The sequence below is a fragment of the Coregonus lavaretus genome (assembly GCF_964263955.1).
Source record: "Coregonus lavaretus genome assembly, chromosome: 26".
Taxonomy (NCBI): Eukaryota; Metazoa; Chordata; class Actinopteri; order Salmoniformes; family Salmonidae; genus Coregonus; species Coregonus lavaretus.
Genome location: NC_140013.1, coordinates 25,251,686 through 25,272,546, shown reverse-complemented (window position 1 = coordinate 25,272,546; position 20,861 = coordinate 25,251,686). Strand labels below are relative to the sequence as shown.

The following is a 20,861-nucleotide window of genomic DNA, read 5'->3' as shown; positions in this document are numbered from 1 at the left end:
TTGAATCGGTATGTGGACATGAAGTTAGGGTTAGGTTTAGGGATGAGTAAACCCACTGGTAATTGTCTAATCTGAACAGGGATATGTAATTTTTTCATGGATGAATTTTCCGCAAGAGCCATCAGCGAGATCAACTCACATGTAATATTCCAGTTTACCACTAGATGGCACAACACAATGTTTGGGAACCTTTCCACTAAGGCTTATCATCACCAGAAGGATCAAAGTTATTAAGGCTTGGTATAATGTTTCCTTTGTATGAATAAAAATACATAAGTAATGTCATACACAAGTGGCAAAACAAAAACCGTAAACAGGCTCCACATGGGAGAGGAGCCATGGACCTTAGTGATGCATGCAACAAATAACTCAGACCTTAGAAGGCTGAGTTGATAAGATTATATGAAAAGAATATACATATTTTGATCTGAAAAGCATATAAATAGCTCCACAACAGCCGTGATGCTTTGATGCAGGGCCGGGGCATGCTGAGGCCTGAATAAGATCACATTTCCTGCCCTCCCTCCAGATCTAATCTGCCATGTAATGTCATGTCCTACATGCACAGAGATCAAGCCCACACAGAAGGCCCATCTCTGTTAACACACAGTGGACATCCAGCCTCACACACAACCTCAGTGGCTGCCTGCCAATGTTGCTGATGCTGCTGCTGTCATGGCAACTCCTTTGGCTGCCCTCTCTGCATCTGAGATGTGACTCTTTGGCTCTGGGGAATAGGGCTATAATAGATAGCTAACAGACAGATGTATGCCACCGGTCCCTTTAGACTGAGAGTGTGGGGGGCAATTCTAAGTAGCTTATTATACACTGAACAAAAATATAAAAGCAACATGTGAAGTGTTGGTCCCATGTTTCATGAGTTGAAATAAAATATCCCAGAAATGTTATTTCTCTCAAATGTTGTGCACAAATGTGTTTACATTCCTGTTAGTGAGCATTTCTCCTTTGCCAAGATAATCCATCCACCTGACAGATGTGGCAAATCAAGAAGCTGATTAAACAGCATGATCATTACACAGGTGCACCTTGTGCTGGGGACAACAAAAGGCCACTCTAAAATGTGCAGTTTTGTCACACAACACAATGCCACAAGTTGAGGGAGCGTGCCATTGGTATGTTGACTGTAGGAATGTCCAGCAGAGCTGTTGCCAGATAATTTAATGTTAATTTCTCTAACATAAGCCGCCTCCAACGTTGTTTTAGAGAATTTGGCAGTACGTCCGCAGACCACGTGTATGGCGTCGTGTGGGCGAGCGGTTTGCTGATGTCAACGTTGTGAACAGAGTGCCCCATGGTGGTGGTGGGGTTATGGTATGGGCAGGCATAAGCTACGGACAACAAACACAATTGCATTTTATCGATGGTAATTTCAATGCATAGAGATACCGTGACGAGATCCTGAGGCCCATTGTCCAGCCATTCATCCACAGCCATCACCTCATGTTTCAGCATGATAATGCACGCCAAGGCCCCATGTCGCAAGGATCTGTACACAATTCCTGGAAGCTGTTTGGGATGCAATCCCATTGCTGGTTGGCCTACATGATCAAATAGCCACAGTAGCACTGTTAAAATTGTAACTTAAAGTGGGTACAGCCTCAGTGTTCACAGTAAACGGGCGCTGCAAGTTGCACAGAATTTTCACAATGTTCAAGTTCGCGCTCCGCAGACCTGAAATTTGCTCAGTGCCGAGAGAAATTAGAGGCAACATTGGTGGTCACGCCAGATACTGACTGGTTTTCTAATCCACGGCACAATTTTTTTTTTTTAAAGGTACCTCTGACCAACTGATGCATTTATAGATTAGGGCCTAATCTATTTATTTAAATTGACTGATTTACTTATATGAACTGTAACTCAGTTAAAATCTTTGAAATTGTTGCGTTTATATTTTTGTTCAGTACACAAACAACTAGCTTTTGTTCAGTACACAAACAACTAGCACAGCACCCACACACAGAGTTCTAAACTGAAACCAACTGGTGCTGATTTACGAATCAAAACAAATTAGGGTCCAACAGGAAACACTGACCAAAATATTGTTTCCTACCCTGTCACAATGAGCTTGTTTGACAGTGCAGGCGACTGCCGAATGACTGATCTGCAAATGACCTTATGGAATAATCCTTGGATAGCTTCTCAGATTTCATCGATAAATTGGTCCACATGGAAAACTAAAGGCATAGAAATCGTAAAAGACTTGGTAACAGGAAATACATTTATTTCCATGACAGAATTTAAATGTAATTGTGGACTGACCAATGTACAGTGAGGGAAAAAAGTATTTGATCCCCTGCTGATTTTGTACGTTTTCCCACTGACAATGAAATGATCAGTCTATAATTTTAATGGTAGGTTTATTTGAACAGTTAGAGACAGAATAACAACAAAAAAATCCAGAAAAACGCATGTCAAAAATGTTATAAATTGATTTGCATTTTAATGAGGGAAATAAGTATTTGACCCCCTCTCAATCAGAAAGATTTCTGGCTCCAGGTGTCTTTTATACAGGTAACGAGCTGAGATTAGGAGCACACTCTTAAAGGGAGTGCTCCTAATCTCAGCTTGTTACCTGTATGAAAGACACCTGTCCACAGAAGCAATCAATCAATCAGATTCCAAACTCTCCACATGGGCCATACATACAACTGCGACCTGGCCAAGATAAAGCAAAGCAGTAAGATAAAAACAACACAGAGTTACATATGGGGTAAAACAAAACATAAAGTCAAAAATACAACAGAAGATATATATACAGTGTGTGCAAATGTAGCAAGTTATGGAGGTAAGGCAATAAATAGGCTATAGTGCAAAATAATTACAATTAGTATTAACACTGGAATGATAGATGTGCAAGAGATGATGTGCAAATAGAGATACTGGGGTGCAAATGAGCAAAATAAATAACAATATGGGGATGAGGTAGTTGAGTGGGCTAATTTCAGATGGGCTGTGTACAGGTGCAGTGATCGGTAAGGTGCTCTGACAACTGATGCTTAAAGTTAGTGAGGGAGATAAGAGTCTCCAGCTTCAGAGATTTTTGCAATTCGTTCCAGTCATTGGCAGCAGAGAACTGGAAGGAATGGCGGCCAAAGGAGGTGTTGGCTTTGGGGATGACCAGTGAGATATACCTGCTGGAGCGCATACTACGGGTGGGTGTTGCTATGGTGACCAATGAGCTAAGATAAGGCGGGGATTTGCCTAGCAGTGATTTATAGATGGCCTGGAGCCAGTGGGTTTGGCGACGAATATGTAGTGAGGACCAGCCAACAAGAGCGTACAGGTCACAGTGGTGGGTAGTATATGGGGCTTTGGTGACAAAACGGATGGCACTGTGATAGACTACATCCAATTTGTCAAGGATCGGTAGGATAGTCAAGGATCGGTAGGATAGTCAAGGATCGGTAGGATAGTCAGTTTTCCGAGGGCATGTTTGGCAGCATGAGTGAAGGAGGCTTTGTTGCAAATAGGAAGCCGATTCTAGATTTAATTTTGGATTGGAGATGTGAGTCTGGAAGGAGAGTTTACAGTCTAACCAGACACCTAGGTATTTGTAGTTGATCCACCTACTCCCAAATCAGACCCGTCGAGAGTAGTGATTCTAGTCGGGTGGCGGGTGCCAGCAGCTTTCGATTGAAGAGCATGCATTTAGTTTTACTAGTGTTTAAGAGCAGTTGGAGGCTACTGAAGGAGTGTTGTATGGCATTGAAGCTTGTTTGGAGGTTTGTTAACACAGTGTCCAATGAAGGGCCAGATGTATACAAAATGGTGTCGTCTGCGTAGAGGTGGATCTGAGAGTCACCAGCAGCAAGAGCGACATCATTGATATACACGGAGAAAAGAGTCGGCCCAAGAATTGAACCCTGTGGCACCCCCATAGAGACTGCCATACGTCCAGACAACAGGCCCTCCGATTTGACACATTGAACTCTATCTGAGAAGTAGTTGGTGAACCAGGCGAGGCAGTCATTTGAGAAACCAAGGCTATTTAGTCTGCCAATAAGAATGTGGTGGTTGACCGAGTCAAAAGCCTTGGCCAAGTTGATGAAGACGGCTGCACAGTACTGTCTATTATCGATCGCAGTTATAATATCGTTTAGGACCTTGAGCGTGGCTGAGGTGCACCCATGACCAGTTCGGAAACCGGATTGCATAGCGGAGAAGGTATGGTGGGATTCGAAATGGTCGGTGATCTGTTTGTTAACTTGGCTTTCAAAAACTTTCAAAAGGCAGGGCAGGATGGATATAGGTCTGTAACAGTTTGGATCTAGAGTGTCACCCCCTTTGAAGAGGGGGATGACCGCGGCAGCTTTCCAATCTCTGGGGATCTCAGACGTTACGAAAGAGAGGTTGAACAGGCTAGTAATAGGGGTTGCGACAATTTCGGCGGCTAGTTTTAGAAAGAAAGGGTCCAGATTGTCTAGCCCAGATGATTTGTAGGGGTCCAGATTTTGCAGCTCTTTCAAAACATCAGCTGTCTGAATTTGTGTGAAGGAGAAGTGGGGGGGGCATGGGCAAGTTGCAGCGGAGGGTGCAGAGCTGGTGGCCGGGGTAGTGGTATCCAGGTGGAAAGCATGGCCAGCCGTAGCAAAATGCTTGTTGAAATTCTCGATTATTGTAGATTTATCGGTGGTAATAGTGTTTCCTAGCCTCAGTGCAGTGGGCAGCTGGGATGAGGTGCTCTTATTCTCCATGGAATTACAGTGTCTCAAAACTTTTTGGAGTTAGTGCTACAGGATGCAAATTTGTTTGAAAAAGTTAGCCTTTGCTTTCCTAACAGCTTGTGTATATTGGTTCCTGACTTCCCTGAAAAGTTGTATATCGCGGGGGCTATTTGATGCTAATGCAGTACGCCACAGGATGTTTTTGTGCTGGTCAAGGGAAGTCAAGTCTGAGGAGAACCAGGGGCTATATCTGTTCATAGTTCTGTATTTTTTGAATGGAGCATGTTTATTTAAGATTGAGAGGAAATTACTTTTAAAGCACAACCAGGCATCCTCTACTGACGGAATGAGATCTATATCCATCCAGGATACCTGGGCCAGGTCAATTAGGAAGGCCTGCTCGCTAAAGTGTTTTAGAGCGTTTGACAGTGATGAGGGGTGGTCGTTTGACCGCGGACCCGTTACGGACGCAGGCAATAAGGCAGTGATCGCTGAGATCCTGGTTGATGACAGCGGAGGTGTATTTAGAGGGTAACTTAGTCAGGATGATATCTATGAGGGTACCCATGTTTACGGATTTAGGGTTGTACCTGGTAAGTTTGTTGATAATTTGTGTGAGATTGAGGGCATCTAGTTTGGATTGTAGGATGGCCGGAGTGTTAAGCATATCCCAATTTAGGTCACCAAGCAGTACGAACTCTGAGGATAAATGGGGGGCAATCAATTCACATATGGTGTCTAGGGCACAGCTGGGGGCTGAGGGGGGTCTGTAGCAAGCGGCAACAGTGAGAGACTTATTTCTGGAAAGGTGGATTTTTAGAAGTAGAAGCTCAAACTGTTTGGGCACAGACCTGGATAGTATGATAGAGCTCTGCAGGCTATCTCTACAGTAGATTGCAACTCCACCCCCTTTGGCAGTTCTATCTAGACGGAAAATGTTGTAGTTGGGGATGGACATTTCAGAATTTTTGGTGGCCTTCCTAAGCCAGGATTCAGACACTGCTAGAACATCAGGGTTGGCGGAGTGTGCTAACGCAGTGAATAACTCAAACTTAGGAAGTAGACTTCTGATGTTAACGTGCAGAAAACCAAGGCTTTTACGGTTACAGAAGTCAACAAATGATAGCTCCTGGGGAGTAGGAGTGATACTGGGGGCTGCAGGGCCTGGGTTAGCCTCTACATCACCAGAGGAACAGAGGAGGACTAGAATAAGGATATGGCTAAAGGCTTTAAGAACTGGTCTTCTAGTGCGTTGGGTACAGAGAATAAAGGGGGCAGATTTCCGGGCGTTGTAGAAAAGATTCAGGGCATTATGTACAGACAAGGATATGGAAGGATATGAGTACAGTGGAGGTAAACCTACGCGTTGGGTAACAATGAAAGAGATAGCATCACTGGAGGCACCGATTGAGCCGGTCTCGGCGTGTATGGGGGGTGGAACAAAGGAACTATTTGAGGCAGTTTGAGAGGGACTTGGGGTTCTACAGTGAAATTGTATAATAAGAACTAAGTGGAACAGCAATAGGCAAGGCATATTGACATGGGAGAGAGGCATAAAGCAATCACAGGTGTTATTAGAGAGAGCTAAGACAACAACTGGTAATGGCGATAAAGTTTGAGCTGAGGCTAAACAGAATAAACAGGACAGGGTACCGTGTAAAGGAACAGTCCAGCAGGCATCAGCTGTGCAGCTGAGTGATCATAAGGTCCAGTGAACAGCAATATTTGAGTCCGAGCAGTTCAAATTGGTGCTTCAGCACAGCGAGCAGGAAGCACGGTTGTAGTTGCGTGTGCTAGCGGGCCGGGGCTAGCAGATGGATCTTTGTGGTCGTCGCAACGGGAAGCCTGTTGAAACCACAGACGATTACGTCGGCAGACTAGTCGTGATGGATTGGCAGGGCTCCGTGTCGACTCTAGGAGGTCCCGTCCGGTTGACAGAGAGGTAGATAGCCGGGAGATGTGCTTGACTCAAGTCTAGCTCAAGGCTGATTAGCCAACAACAACGTTCATTTGGTTGCAGCTAGCTAGTTGCGATTATCCAGTGTTAAAGGTCCAGTGATTCAGTGATTCCAGCAGAAAATCCGATAGGTTCTGGGTCAATAACTCGCTGTGCAGACAGTGCAGACTGGCCGATAATAGTCCAGACTAGAGCTGGCTGGTAGGTAGTGCAGGCCACGGACAATGGAGAAAAAGCCGCTAACGGTGACTAATAGCAAGTAGCTAGTTAGCTGGTTAGCTGGCTACTCCCGTCCGGTAGACAGAGAGGTAGATAGCCGGGGCTAGCTCAAGGCTTACTGATGCTATGGGGGCAGAGGTGATTAGCCTACAGCAACATCCATTCGACATCCATTCGGTTGCGGCTAGCTAGATCCGGTGTTAAGGTCCAGTGATTCAGTTATTCCGGCAGAAAATCCGATGTTCTGGGTGAAAACCGTTAACGGTGGCTAATAGCAAGTAGCTAGTTAGCTGGCTGGCTAGTTTAAACTGGAGATTCTAGATAAAGGTGAGTAAATAATAGAATGCGTTCCACATTGAGTGAGGCGGGTTGCAGGAAAGTATATTTAGTAGAAGGATGAAAAGTGTGATAGGGAAATATATACGTAAAATAAAAAAATAAAAATAAAAAACAGGCTATTTACATGGACACACAAGAGAACACGACCGCACTGCTACGCTATCTTGGGTTGCAGATACGTATGTATACGTTTGTTTTTGTTTTTGGAAGAAAGAAAAGGACAAATAAAATATTATAAAAAAATAAATAAATACTCATTGTTATTTGTAGATCAGTCAGTCACAATTTACCCATGATACATTACGGTTTGATCCTCTCGAACACGGCCATTATCTATCCTCTGGTGATTGCTCACAAGGCTGAGTCACAAGCAGGGAGGCTACAGTAGTCAGGAACAGTAGTACTGTATATGTACAGTTGGGGGAGATATTGTCTAAATTTACAGCACAGGGGAACATGATAAAGTGGATGTGTACTGGACATGATAGTCTGTCATAAACAATTTACCTCTGGCATCTCTGTGTGAATAAAATCAATTTTTCAGTGACGAGATGCTCTTCAGAGAAAGATGTTGAAACTGAGGGTTCACACAAGGAGACGATTGGGAGATATCCTCCTTGTGGATTATGTTTCTAGAGTGAAGTCACCTCTCAATTTCAAATTTAAATTAAAATACTGCAGGCTATCATCTGGTTGTGAAAACGGATGCGCTGCACTTCTTGACCACTAGATGGAAATAATTAAACATACATTAATAACAAACTAACCAGTGATAGATTCTCTGCTGCATTTGAGTTCCACTTCTTCAGAAAAGGAGATAATCAACTGAGGAACAAAGCACTAAGAGTTGAATTGAGTCATTAATCGTGCCAGACCAGACACACTATCAAAGCATGGGCACGGATAGTCAAGGACAGAGAGGCCCATATTCCACCTGGCATTGAGATAAGGGGTTCTTCACACTTGAACGTGTTTAACAAAGAACTTCTTCAGGAAGTCAACTGCAGCTCAAAAAGGAAAGATACCAAATAATTATGGAGTACATGCCATTGAAATAAGCTATTGTACAGAATGGATGGACAACAAGGAAGTACTTCTTTAAAGGCCCAGTGCAGTAAAAAACATGATTTCCCTGTGTTTTATATATTTCCACTCTATGAGGTTGGAATATATTGTCAAAGACTCCAGCCACCCTAGTCATAGACTGTTCTCTCTGCTACCGCACGGCAAGCGGTACCGGAGTGCCAAGTCTAGGTCCAAAAGACTTCTCAACAGCTTCTACCCCCAAGCCATAAAACTCCTGAACAGCTAATCATGGCTACCCGGACTATTTGCACTGCCCCCCCACCCCATCCTTTTTACGCTGCTGCTACTCTGTTAAGTATTTATGCATAGTCACTTTAACTCTACCCACATGTACATATTACCTCAACTACCTCAACTAGCCGGTGCCCCCGCACATTGACTCTGCAACGGTACCCCCCTGTATATATAGCCTCCCTACTGTCACTTTATTTTACTTCTGCTCTTTTTTTTTTCTCAACACTTTTTTTGTTGTTGTTTTATTTTTACTTTTTTTGTTTAAAATAAATGCACTGTTGGTTAAGGGCTGTAAGTAAGCATTTCACTGTAATGTCTGCACCTGTTGTATTCGGCGCATGTGACCAATAAAATGTGATTTGATTTGATTTGATTTGAATATATTGTGAACATGATAATGCCCTTTTAGTATAAGAGCTGTTTGAAGAGAGTGCCTGAAAGTTCTGCCTGTTTTGGTAGGATGTAGTTTTAGCCTTCTATGGATGGTGACATCACCATGAGGTAAATTAGTTAATAGACTAATTAGAGTTCCAAATCTCTCTGCCAATAACAGCTAGTTTTTAGTTTCCCCCTCCCCACTCAGACCACTCCCAGACAGTCCTTGCTAAATTCTTGCTTGATTAATTGCCCTTTGCTAAGAAGTTATTTTTGTTTCTTTTTGACCATTTTCATTGACAACATTCACAGTAAGGTACTTAATTGTTACCCAGTAATGATCTGATATTGAGATAAAAACAGCTGCATTGGACTTTTAATTATATTCACACAAAATACATTTTAAGGCAATCCAATGCCACAAATCCCAGTTGATCTCACGTGGGACATAGTGTACATTTTGTGGTTCCTTAAACAAAGTAACAATGATATAGAGGCTAGGCCTTCTCTATAAAGCTTGCCCCACAATTTAAAAAATCTGTTCTGGGAATATATGTGGAGTGAAAAACAGTGCAGGCTTGGAATGTTCCCACTGTGCAGTTTGAGATTAGTGCCTCTCTCCATATAACCACCACATGAATTATCAATAATTTACACTAGCCATCAGCGTCAAGTTTCCTGTAGCTCAGTTGGTAGAGCATGGTGCTTGCAAAGCCAGGGTTGTGGGTTCAATTCCCACGGGGGTCAGTATGAAAAATGTATGCACTCACTAACTGTAAGTCACTCTGGATAAGAGCGTCTGCTAAATGACTAAAAATAAAAAATAATCTGGGGGGGGGGACTTCAAATACTAGCTATGGCTTTTCAGATATCCTTGGGGTTTGTTCCTATCTGGTGAGAGTAAAACATGAGCATCAGTTACATAGACAGGTCATGGTGAGGTCATGTCAGGCTCTCTCTCATTGACCTATACCTGTCTACAGGAGAATTATGCGCCGAGCCTCAGACAGTTACATTTCACCTCCATTCAGACTAGCGAGCGACTCTGTCTGGTGTAACATAACTCATGTTATTAATTGAAGCTCTATTTTATAGCCAGTGAAAATCTTCTTCGTGAGCTATGACCTCAAAAAAATTCTGTCAAATTGGCTGGCAAAGTTAAAAAGCAGGAAAAGCAGGACCGAAAATATGAGGCCATGAAAAATTCAAGAGTCTGCCAGTCAATTATTAACTCTAAGTTCTGGAACACCGGTCTGATGTGATGAGGTAGTGGGTTGAGGTTAAGAGTGGTGGCGGTCATGGTCATTGTGTAATTCACTGTAGGTCGAGGTGAGGACAGATCAGTCTAAAAGATGCTGGATTTGATATCATGTAATAAATCCATTACATCCAACAACTAAAACAACACATGGGCCCCGCAGACATTAATATTTCACCTGACAACCTATTTATGAGCTGAGGCAGGACCTCAGACTTACACTACAACTTAAAAGCCTAGCTCATGCTCCTGTCTGTCCTCTCACACAACTATCTGTTAATCTTTCCTGGGGATTCTTACATGCGAAAGAAGTGTGTGCTATATATAAACTTTTAAATGAGACTTCAATTGATTTGGAATTTTTATTGACTTTATCTGGAGTCATGAATGAATTTCAGTATGAACTATATCCCTGAAATGTTTTATCTATGGCATTGACCTGATTATACATTTCAGTACAAATCAGGAATAATCTTCTCCATGCTCATTACAGCATTATTCCATACACCCTATCCATTCAGTAGGCCTATACATGCCACTGCCATTATTTTCTTCTTAGATGTTTGACAGGCCTGTAGGCCAATGCTTGTATCCCCTTAGCACTTGACCTTAAAAGTCCAATGCAGCCATTTTTATTTCAATATCAAATCATTTCTGGGTAACAATTAAGTACATTACTGTGGTTGTTTTCAATTAAAATGGTCAAAAAGAAACAAAAACAGCTTCTTAGCAAAGACCAATTTATCAAGGAAGAATTTTGGCAGGACTGTCAGGGAGTGGTCTGAGTTGGGAGGGGAAAACTGAAAACTAGCTGTTATTGGCAGAGAGGTTTGGAACCATCTTTCTTATTGGTCTATTAACTCATTTATCACCTGGTGATGTCTGGTGATCCAGGCTGAAATTTCAGCTGGTCTTTTCAAACAGCTCTTACACTAAAAGGGCATTATCATCAATTTCACAATTTCACAGTATTATTCCAAACTCAGTGTGGAAATATATATAAAACAAAGGAAAATCACTTTTTTCGAATGCACTGGGACTTTAACAACTTTCTTCACAGTTAATCAAATCAAATGTATTTATAAAGCCCTTTTTACCTTAGCAGATACAGAAACCCAGCCTAAAACCCCAAACAGCAAGCAATACAGATGTAGAAGCACGGTGGCTAGGAAAAACTCCCTAGAAAGGCAGGAGCCTAGGAAGAAACCTAGAGAGGAACCAGGCTCTGAGGGGTGGCCAGTCCTCTTCTGGCTGTTATGGTATGGGCAGGCATAAGCTACGGACAACGAACACAATTGTGTTTTATCAATGGCAATTTGAATGCACAGAGATACCATGACAAGATCCTGAGGCCCGTTGTCTTGCCATTCATCTGCCGCCATCACCTCATGTTTCAGCATGATAATGCACTGCCCCATGTCGAAAGGATCTGTACACAATTCCTGGAAGCTGAAAATATCCCAGTTCTTCCCTGGCCTGCATACTCACCAGACCCATTGAGCATGTTTGGGATGCTCTGGATTGACGTGTACGACAGCGTGTTCCAGTTCCCACCAATATACAGCAACTTTGCACAGCCATTAAAGAGGAGTGGGACAACATTCCACAGGCCACAATCAACAGCCTGATCAACTCTATGCGAAGGAGATGTGTCGCACTGCATGAGGCAAATGGTGGTCACCAATGTTCCCTCTAAACTGCGCGTGGGCGTGCAGTAGCCCCGAGACTGCCGCGCAGCTCCACCAGGACTGCCACGCAGAATAAATACTGTATCAGCCCACAGAGAGAAGCACCAGATTGAATTTCACTCAACTTTCTAGAGTTTTCCCTGTTAATTAACACTATCAACGTTTCCCTTTACTGTGGCAATTGTGATCGAATCAACGCAATATTAGCCACTTTCAATGCAACATACCGAAACAAAACGAACTATGAAAGACATTTTGCTGTATGCAGAACGCATCGGAGTAGGATTCTATTGCATTGACACGCATGACTCAGCCCATACTCTACACAGACTGGTGCCACATAACCAATCAGAGCTGCAGTAGGCCTAAATGCAAATAGACCATTGCCATATATGGATCTGTGCCATTTACTCTGATATGGACTGTGTTTAGAGCTGTGGTGGTGAGTAGATGTGCTTGTTTTGAGATCAAAAGCGAGAGCTGCACGTAGCCACGTGTGCACATTTTGTTCATATCCTTTGCTAGTTAGTGAGTTATTAGCCCAGTTATTAATTAGATAATTTGTAGTCAGCAATAGCGGAGGGATTGCTTCCTACAAGAGCACAAAACGTGTAAATTTCTAGACCTCTTTGAAAAGTGAGTCAGGTAACCAGCGTTGTATTTTGAGACAGGCTTGAATTAACTAAGTAGCCAATAGGCAGATGGTAGCATAATTAGTCTGATTCTCTGTAATAATGGTATGGGAATAATAATGAATGTTATTTTGTAAAGTGGTTTCTTGCATCAAACAACATAACACCATTTTCAGTCACCTCCTTGTCTGAAGGACAAGTGGATAAACAGGTTAATGTCAAGCCCTGCATGTTTTTTTTCAAAAGTCTCATGGAATGTAGGCCTACATTGAACACCACACATTGGCTGCTACTGTAGGCTGAATGATAGAACAGCTATTTCCATGTTAAAATGTTATGGTAGCCTACTTGGCCACTGTTCAAATTGTAACTTAAAGTGGGTACAGCCTCAGTGTTCACAGTAAACACGCGCTGGAAGTTGCACAGAATTTTCACAATGTTCAAGTTCGCGCTCCGCAGACCTGAAATTTGCTCAGTGCCGAGAGACATTAGAGGGAACATTGGTGGTCACGCCAGATACTGACTGGTTTTCTAATCCAGGTATTTCTGACCAACAGATGCATTTCTGTATTCCCAGTCATGTTAAATCCATAGATTAGGGCCTAATTTATTTATTTAAATTGACTGATTTACTTATATGAACTGTAACTCAGTTAAAATCTTTGAAATTGTTGCGTTTATATTTTTGTTCAGTACATTTTACATTTACATTTTAGTCATTTAGCAGACGCTCTTATCCAGAGCGATTTACAGGAGCAATTAGGGTTAAGTGCCTTGCTTAAGGGCACATCGGCAGATTTTTCACCTAGTCAGTTTGGGGATTAGTACACAATACACAAAGAACTAGTGTTTATATTTTTGTTTAGTACACAAACAACTAGCACAGCACCCACACACACAGAGTTCTAGACTGAAACAAACTGGTGGTGATTTATACAGTCTACAGGTTCAAAACGAATTAGGTACCACAGGAAACACTGACCAAAACATTGGTTCCTACCCTGTCACAATGGGCTTGTTTGACATTGCAGCCGACAGTGCAGGCGACTGCCGACTGATTGATCTGCAAATCACCTTATGGAATAATCCTTGGATAGCTTCTCAGAAACCGTAATAGACTTGGTAACAGTTAATACATTTATTTCCATGACAGAATTTAAAGCCTAGGAAGAAACCTAGAGAGGAACCAGGCTCTGAGGGGTGGCCAGTCCTCTTCTGGCTGTGCCAGTTGGAGATTATAAGAGTACATGGCCATTAAAGACAGATTGTTCTTCAAGATGTTCAAACATTCATAAATGACCAGCAGGGTAAAATAATAATCACAGTGGTTGTAGAGGGTGCAACAGGTCAGTACCTCAGGCGTAAATGTCAGTTGGCTTTCCATAGCCAAGCATTTAGATGTCGAGACAGCAGGTGCGGTAGAGAGAGAGAGAGAGTCGAAAACAGCTGGTCCGGGACAAGGTAGCACGTCCGGTGAACAGGTCAGGGTTCCATAGCCGCAGGCAGAACAGTTGAAACTGGAGCAGCAGCACGACCAGGTCGACTGTGGGCAGCCAGGAGTCATCAGGCCAGGTAGTCCTGAGGCATGGTCCTAGGGCTCCAGTATGAGATGCTGGAGGCTGAGACAGGGGGGGTCGGGCTACATTACAAGCCTTATTTCATAGTAATTAGTACTATAAATTATTAATCTTGTGTAGAGATGTTACAGAGTAGACAGTATAAAAACCTCCTGTACAAAATTAAGACATGTCTAAAATGATAGGGGCGGGGCTTTCATGTGCGTACAGGTGCAGGCGGGTAGGTGGCCGGTTGTAACGGTTCTCCTTGGGAACGAGGAGAGGAGACAGCTGTATATATTTCAACTCTGGAGAGAGCGGGGACGCCATCATAAATGTATGGGTTTGTGGAGTGACAGGGTTACACTCAAGGGAAACAGAGCGTTGACTTATCGACAAATGATTACGTCTTTGCCCTTGTATGGTGGAAGTGAACCAGCACCAGTGCTGTGAAATGTTTGCTCGCCGGACGGGAAAACAGAAATAATTCATAAACCATTACCTTTCCATACTGTCGAAGTTCTGCTTCCCGCGTTCACTTTGGCCAGAAGCCGAGCGGAGGAGAGCCCACGGAACAGGAGGCAACTGACGCCTACTCTGTGTACAAGTTTGCTGTTCCTCCTGTGGCTCGCACCGGGCACGTGCGGTTCATGTTGGGCGATGGCGATTTCTGGGAGAGTCCGAGCGCTCTTGTCAATGTTATGGATTTTTCAAGGTAAGATCATTTTGTGCCACAACTAGTCAGGCTATTTACACTTTTGTTTTTTGGATTATGTAAACAAGTTTGACACATTTTCCACTGTTTCAAACATTTTCGTTCCAGCTCAGTGCGTCATTTATAACACAGACTGTTATGGTCTTCAAGGGCTTGTGGTAGAAGTAATTTTTTTCACATTTAGTCCTTCTGTGTAGCTTTCAGAAGATGTGTGGCATTGGAAAATTCCTCAGGCGATGTAAAAAAAAACATGTCACAAATTGTTTATAAGATTTGGAACTGAAAGGGCTGTGTGGTAGGCTACCACCTGTTTTATAAACATGATGTAGCCTATGAATACCTAAATCCTGTGTGAAGACCTCGCGCTCTAGTCTAGGGTTCTAGTATGATGAAAAGCATATATTGGCTCCAAATCTACATTATTAGATTTCAATAGATCTATGAGATTGATTAGAAATGTGGGACCCACTGTCTGTTCCAAAAGCATTTGCATGGTGTGTTACAATAGTTTTGTAACAACTGTTTTTTCTTCAAATTATCTCCTGAGATTTGGCCCCTGAAATTAAAAGTGATCTAGTACACGGAATAATAAGATATATCCTACATGTTTTTTAGGTGGCTATTATTTGTCTTGTTTCAAAGCACCATTGAACCAGGTGTTGGCTTCCTCAATAGTGGAGGGGAGAAAGGTGTGGTGTGCTCATAGCCTACCTATCTCAAATTTTTTCACCTGTCAGGACAGTTGAAACTATCAAATAGCATTGTGATTCTGATGGTAGAGATGTAGTTTTGAATCAGGTTCTCTCACAGATTGCAGGGATCATCAACTAGATTCAGCCGCGGGTTGATTTCTTTTCTTGAGCGGATGGTCAGGGATCCGGAACATAATTACAAATAATTTGTAGAGTGCAAATAGATCGCAAGAAGCCCAAACAGATATAATATTTGACTAAGACAATCATTTCAAATCTTGCTTACATTTGTATACGATCACATATCTCTCTGTTGTGTGGGAATACTTTGGAACAGATTTACAAAATTAAAATCACATGGAGCTGAGTTGCTGGTGTTTTTAGGCTTTTTTGTCCGACAATAATAAAAATAAATATTTGGAGGGCCAAATAAAATCACCTGTGGGCCGCCAGTTGGGGAACCCTGGCCTATTGGAACCCATTTTGTGTTGAGGAAACCCCCATACTAGATATGTGATTGACTCCCAGCAACAATGAGATGAGCATTGTGGTTGTCACTAAGTTGCCCAGACCACGCTGCTGAAGTCAAAGGAGGTTGTAATCCGCTGATTTGCCTTGGCGTTTTAACAAGGCAAGGACAAGGTACAGATTCACTGGCCAACCCGGGTGGCGGTCTTGGCTGATGAGATTAAAACGCGAGTGATGACGACTGACTGGCTGAGGAACTGGTTTCACGTCAGACTGGGATTAAAATGGCAAACATGGAGTTGGTGTGTGTTCATCATGACACACTCTGTCCATTCAGCCTGGAGTAAACCCTGTGTTTTAGGATAGGCCATGGCCAACATGAACTGATCAACTCATTGCATTATTTGACTTCTGTCTGTCCTACTGGGGGACAGGGGATTGACAGCAACCATTAGCTCTTCCAGTCAGAGAGGATTTATCATCAATGCCGTAGGACAGGACACCTGGGTGGAGTTTGGTGTTTGATCAATTAGGATAGCAGTAAATAAGGGTGGACAACTGAACTACATGAGCCAGAAAAGGCATTTCCCTTTTGTTAGTATGAAATACATCCCTCAAATTTAAATCTGGACCTCGAAGCCAGTTCCACTGCTTCTTCCATTATTTTTTCATTCTGCCCCTCTAATCAGGGACTGATTTAGACCTCGGACACCAGGTGGGTGCAATTAATTATCAGGTAAAACAGAACTAGCAGTACTCCAGACCTCTTAGGGTAAGATTTGAGTACTCAAAATCAGTCCTTGATTAGAGGGGAAGAATGGGGGGAAAAAGCAGTGGAACTGGCTTAGAGGTCCATATTTGAATTTGAAGGCTCTAGGCCAGGGATTTTCAAACCTCTCCTCGGGGACCCCGAACCGTTCCATGTATTTTAACTATTCCACAGCTAACACACCTGATTCAACTTGTAATCATCAAGCCCTTTACTAGGTGAATCAGGTGATCTAGGTCAGGGCTACAACAAAATTGTGAAACATTTGGTGGTCCCAGAGGAGAGGTGCTCTAGACTATCAGCTATAACCACTCAACTCTGCCCCTATAACGTTCTGCAGATGTCAGACCCTGATACTGCAGTTTGCCGCTAGATAGGGAAGGTGATTACGTATGTATGTAGCTAGCCTATGGGTTGGTGTGGGTGTTAGCCATTAGTGTCTCCTGTCGATGTATGTGTACCTTGTGGAGCAGCAGGTGTTAATGTGATCTATGAGCTGCTTTGTCAGGGTTTTGCTCCGTTTCACATGCTGAGTGACAGGTTGCTGATGCCATGTAACTCTGCTCTCTCTGGGGAGGAAGAGCAGTAAAATGAGGCTAGGGGTCTATTGGATTGAGGAAGGGTTGACTAGTGCAAATGTCCAAACTTTAACTTAAACTGGCCAATTAGGCCTGACAGAAGTGATATGATAACATTGCTATGTGACAGTTTTTTATTTATTGAGACAGCTGATTCGACAAACATGTTATTTTCGTAGCTTGCAAGCGTAAATTATTCTGCCACTTTCAAGGGTGTCCAATCAAAAACGCATATTTTGACCAATGGGGTAAAATATGTTAATCCTCTAAGAAAACCAATGGTTGAAACTTAATGTTTCTATCATAATCCGTTCAAAAGTTATTGGAGTTTTTACCCTTGTAAAGATAGCCAAGATTAGGGTGACAATCAATGGAGGCCAGAGAAAAAAAGTGGTCAAAAATCAGGAAAATAGCATTGCGTCAGCTTTACATTACATTTTTACATTTTAGTCATTTAGCAGACGCTCTTATCCAGAGCGACTTACAGGAGCAATTAGGGTTAAGTGCCTTGCTCAAGGGCACATTTACGTCAGCTCACCGTTGAACTCGTCATCTTTCTTCTCAAATCCAGAGGACATAAAACAATATAGGAGGTAAGATAGATATCGATTTTGAGACATAACATGTAGTATTTTCATATTATATTATACACTTTTCATATTAATGCAAAATTCCTGTTATTTTTCAAAGATTTCTCAGAAAAACAAGCTGATCTCTGTGAAATGTCAACAGAGCACTGAGCGTACTGCAAGCTTTTTATTTGGAAAGCATTTTACATTTAATTCAGCTTGTAAGATGCTAATTTAGCTTTTTGCCACCTGTGGAAACAACTTTGAAGATGACCACCACAACATGTAAAATCCCCAAAAGTCGCTGCGAGAAGTGGCACCGCTCTGTCAACAGAGCTCTGTGCTTATTATTGGATATATTAGGTTATGAAATCGGACTTTTTGGCTATAATGTTAATAATATGTTAGAGGGAGACCCCACTGAACGATTCAGAACATGAAGAATCATATTTGTCTTGGTAAAATGTATTTTATAACATAAGGAAGTGAAATTTCATCATCAAAGCGTGTTTTCACCCGCTCTAGTCAGAGTGGGTAGACACCCTACACTTTCTATGTCAAATCATAGTAGGAGATATACTGTCCTGTACTGAAATATGTGAATTTATGTTGGGTACATGTGAGCGATTAGTCACTAAGTAATCGTAGTGCTTTATGTTAGGCAAAAATATTTGGTATCAAAGATGATTGAACAGTAGTACCGTTTCCCCCCCCAGAAGTTTTACTTGTGTTCAGCAGTGTCTATATATGAAGTTAGCAAAAGCACATTTATTCCATTGTAACAGTGGAGGCGGATGGAACGGAGGGAGCCAGTGCCTCGGAGTCAGCTCCTCTCTCAGCAGAGACCATTAGCAAGGCTAATGTCCAGCTAGTTGGGGCAATTATATATACCCCCCACAACGCAGCCAGGACGTGTAGCACCTACACAGTCAATATTTAATCTCATTAACTCCTACTACTACTGACAGTGAATGGACGAACATGTTACACTGAGTTGTTTTAATATTTGTATTTGAATATTTATGGTAATGTTCACTCCTCCGTGTTTATCTTTCCATTCTGTTAGTTGTTTGAGCTCCCTTCAGAATAGCATACAGTAAGTAGCCTTCTTTTATACACTGCCAATCTGTTGAGGTGTCTGTCTGAATTAGCAGAAAGACAAAAGTAGCCTACAATGGTTGTGTTTTTAATGGGTTGAAAATAAGCCTATAAATAGGCCTGTCTTTGTGGCACAATGATACTCAGTCGAACATACAGTACAATGATTTATGTTGTCTGTCGAGTCTACTATGGTACAGTGTAACTCTGTGGGGAAGGAAACAGAAGTTCTGATGGTGAAGCTGAGTCTGACAATTGAGTGCAGTGCAGTGAAGCGAGCTGAGGCTGAGGCACGCTGATTGACTGCAGTGAAGGTGGCGGTGTGGGTGCTGCCACAGCTGCAGCCTGACAGGAGCCCTTCACCACCACCACCACATCTCCATCTAGGTCCTGTCCTCATGTGACTAATGATGCAGGGGAGGGCAGGCATAAGGCAGGGGGGGGGGGGGGGGGGGGAGGTCAGGCATCAGGCAGGGGAGGGCAGGCAGGGGAGGGAAGGTGTGGCAGGGGAGGGGAGGTAGGGGAGGGAAGGTGAGGCAGGGCAGTGCAGGCAGGCAGGGGGGGAGGGCAGGTGGGAGAGGGCAGGCGTCAGGCAGGGGAGGGGAGGGGGAGGTCAGGTATGGGAGGGAAGTGGGGTAGGAAGGCAGGAGAATGGAAGGCAGGGGAGGGAAGGGGTGGGCAGGAAGGAAAGGGGGAGGGGGGAACGGAAGGCTCAGGTCGCCAGGAAGATGAGTCGGAACACAGGCCAATGAGGCCACACCACTATCATTCCACTCTGACAATTACTGATTGAGACAATGTGCTCCTTGCTTTGGCCTCAATAGTGTTTCAGTTCATTTATTCACCTTTAAGTGTTGATTTTTATATAATTTGGTTTGACTCAATTTCACTTTTCATACAATGCATGTCAGTTGGAGTACTTGATGTCCAGGGGTTAACAGTATCATATTGAAATATTGGATGTTCTGGACATGTGAAAGTATGTAGAGGAAAGACGTGTAGCATGCCACATGCCATAGATCAGAACAAAACCACATTCAGTTGAGATTTATGTAGATTTGTTTTTGCAATTCATTACAATCGTGTTGAGTCTAGTGTGAGGTGGGAGGCTGTGGTGTTCTAGTCTCAGCTTCCTGAATATGTCATTAAGATAGAGGGGAATAACAGTTGTACATCCTCTATCTTTCATGTACCAACACAAACAGCCCTTTGTTAAAACGGAAACCTCTGTAAAAGCATCTTTCAATGACATTTTAAAATGTCTTGCCATTGATTTCCAAGGCAGGGTACAAAGGTGTGAAAAGCAGTGGTCCGTAAAACCTGCCTTTATTCTGTTGGCTTTGTTGTGCAGGTAGGAGACAAATTACCGGATCGAAGAGAAGAGTTTTGTTGTGAGCGGGTGGAAGATTAGTTGTTTGTGTTTAATTATAGAGCGATGGGATCCGGGGGTGTAATAGCAGAGGATGGGTCTGTGGTATAGAGCTGTTAGAGATTGGTTAGCTCTGTAATGGTGAATGAAAGGCTCGCAGAGTAAAGCTAGATGGGTTTGTCATGGAAAAAGGGCAGAAGATGGCTGTGCTTGAACAGAGGAGGGAGATTGATGGTTTTGGCTGTGGGGAGATGAGAGATTAGTATTCATTGCGGAGTGAGAGAGAGGCATGCATTGTCGGGGCCAGATGGATGGGGTAGATCAGGAGGTGTGTGACCTGGTCTTAGAAGGTGACGTCTGGTTCTAAGGAGGGTTCCCGGGGGCAATCTGGGAGCCTACTACAGGGGATGGATCCGCAGAGAGGGAGAGGAAAATGTCCTCCCGTGTGCTACCTATATCCCCCCACTAGAATCCCAATACATTAATGAAGACAGCTTCTTCATCCTAGAGGGGGAGATCGATCATTTCCAGGCCCTGGGACATGTACAGTGGCTTGCGAAAGTATTCACCCCCC

At 43.1% G+C, this 20,861-nt stretch overlaps 1 protein-coding gene across 1 annotated transcript in view; it reads left to right on the top strand.

Moving 5' to 3' along the window:
- Window positions 1-14,689: 14,689 nt before the first annotated feature.
- Window positions 14,690-20,861, top strand: part of LOC311101954 (endothelial cell-selective adhesion molecule-like) — a gene marked incomplete at its 5' end in the record, with an annotated part of 85,240 nt that continues 79,068 nt past the window's right edge. Inside the window, 1 exon segment of the mRNA XM_084143190.1 lies at window positions 14,690-14,744. Coding sequence (XP_083999316.1) covers window positions 14,690-14,744 — 55 coding nt within the window.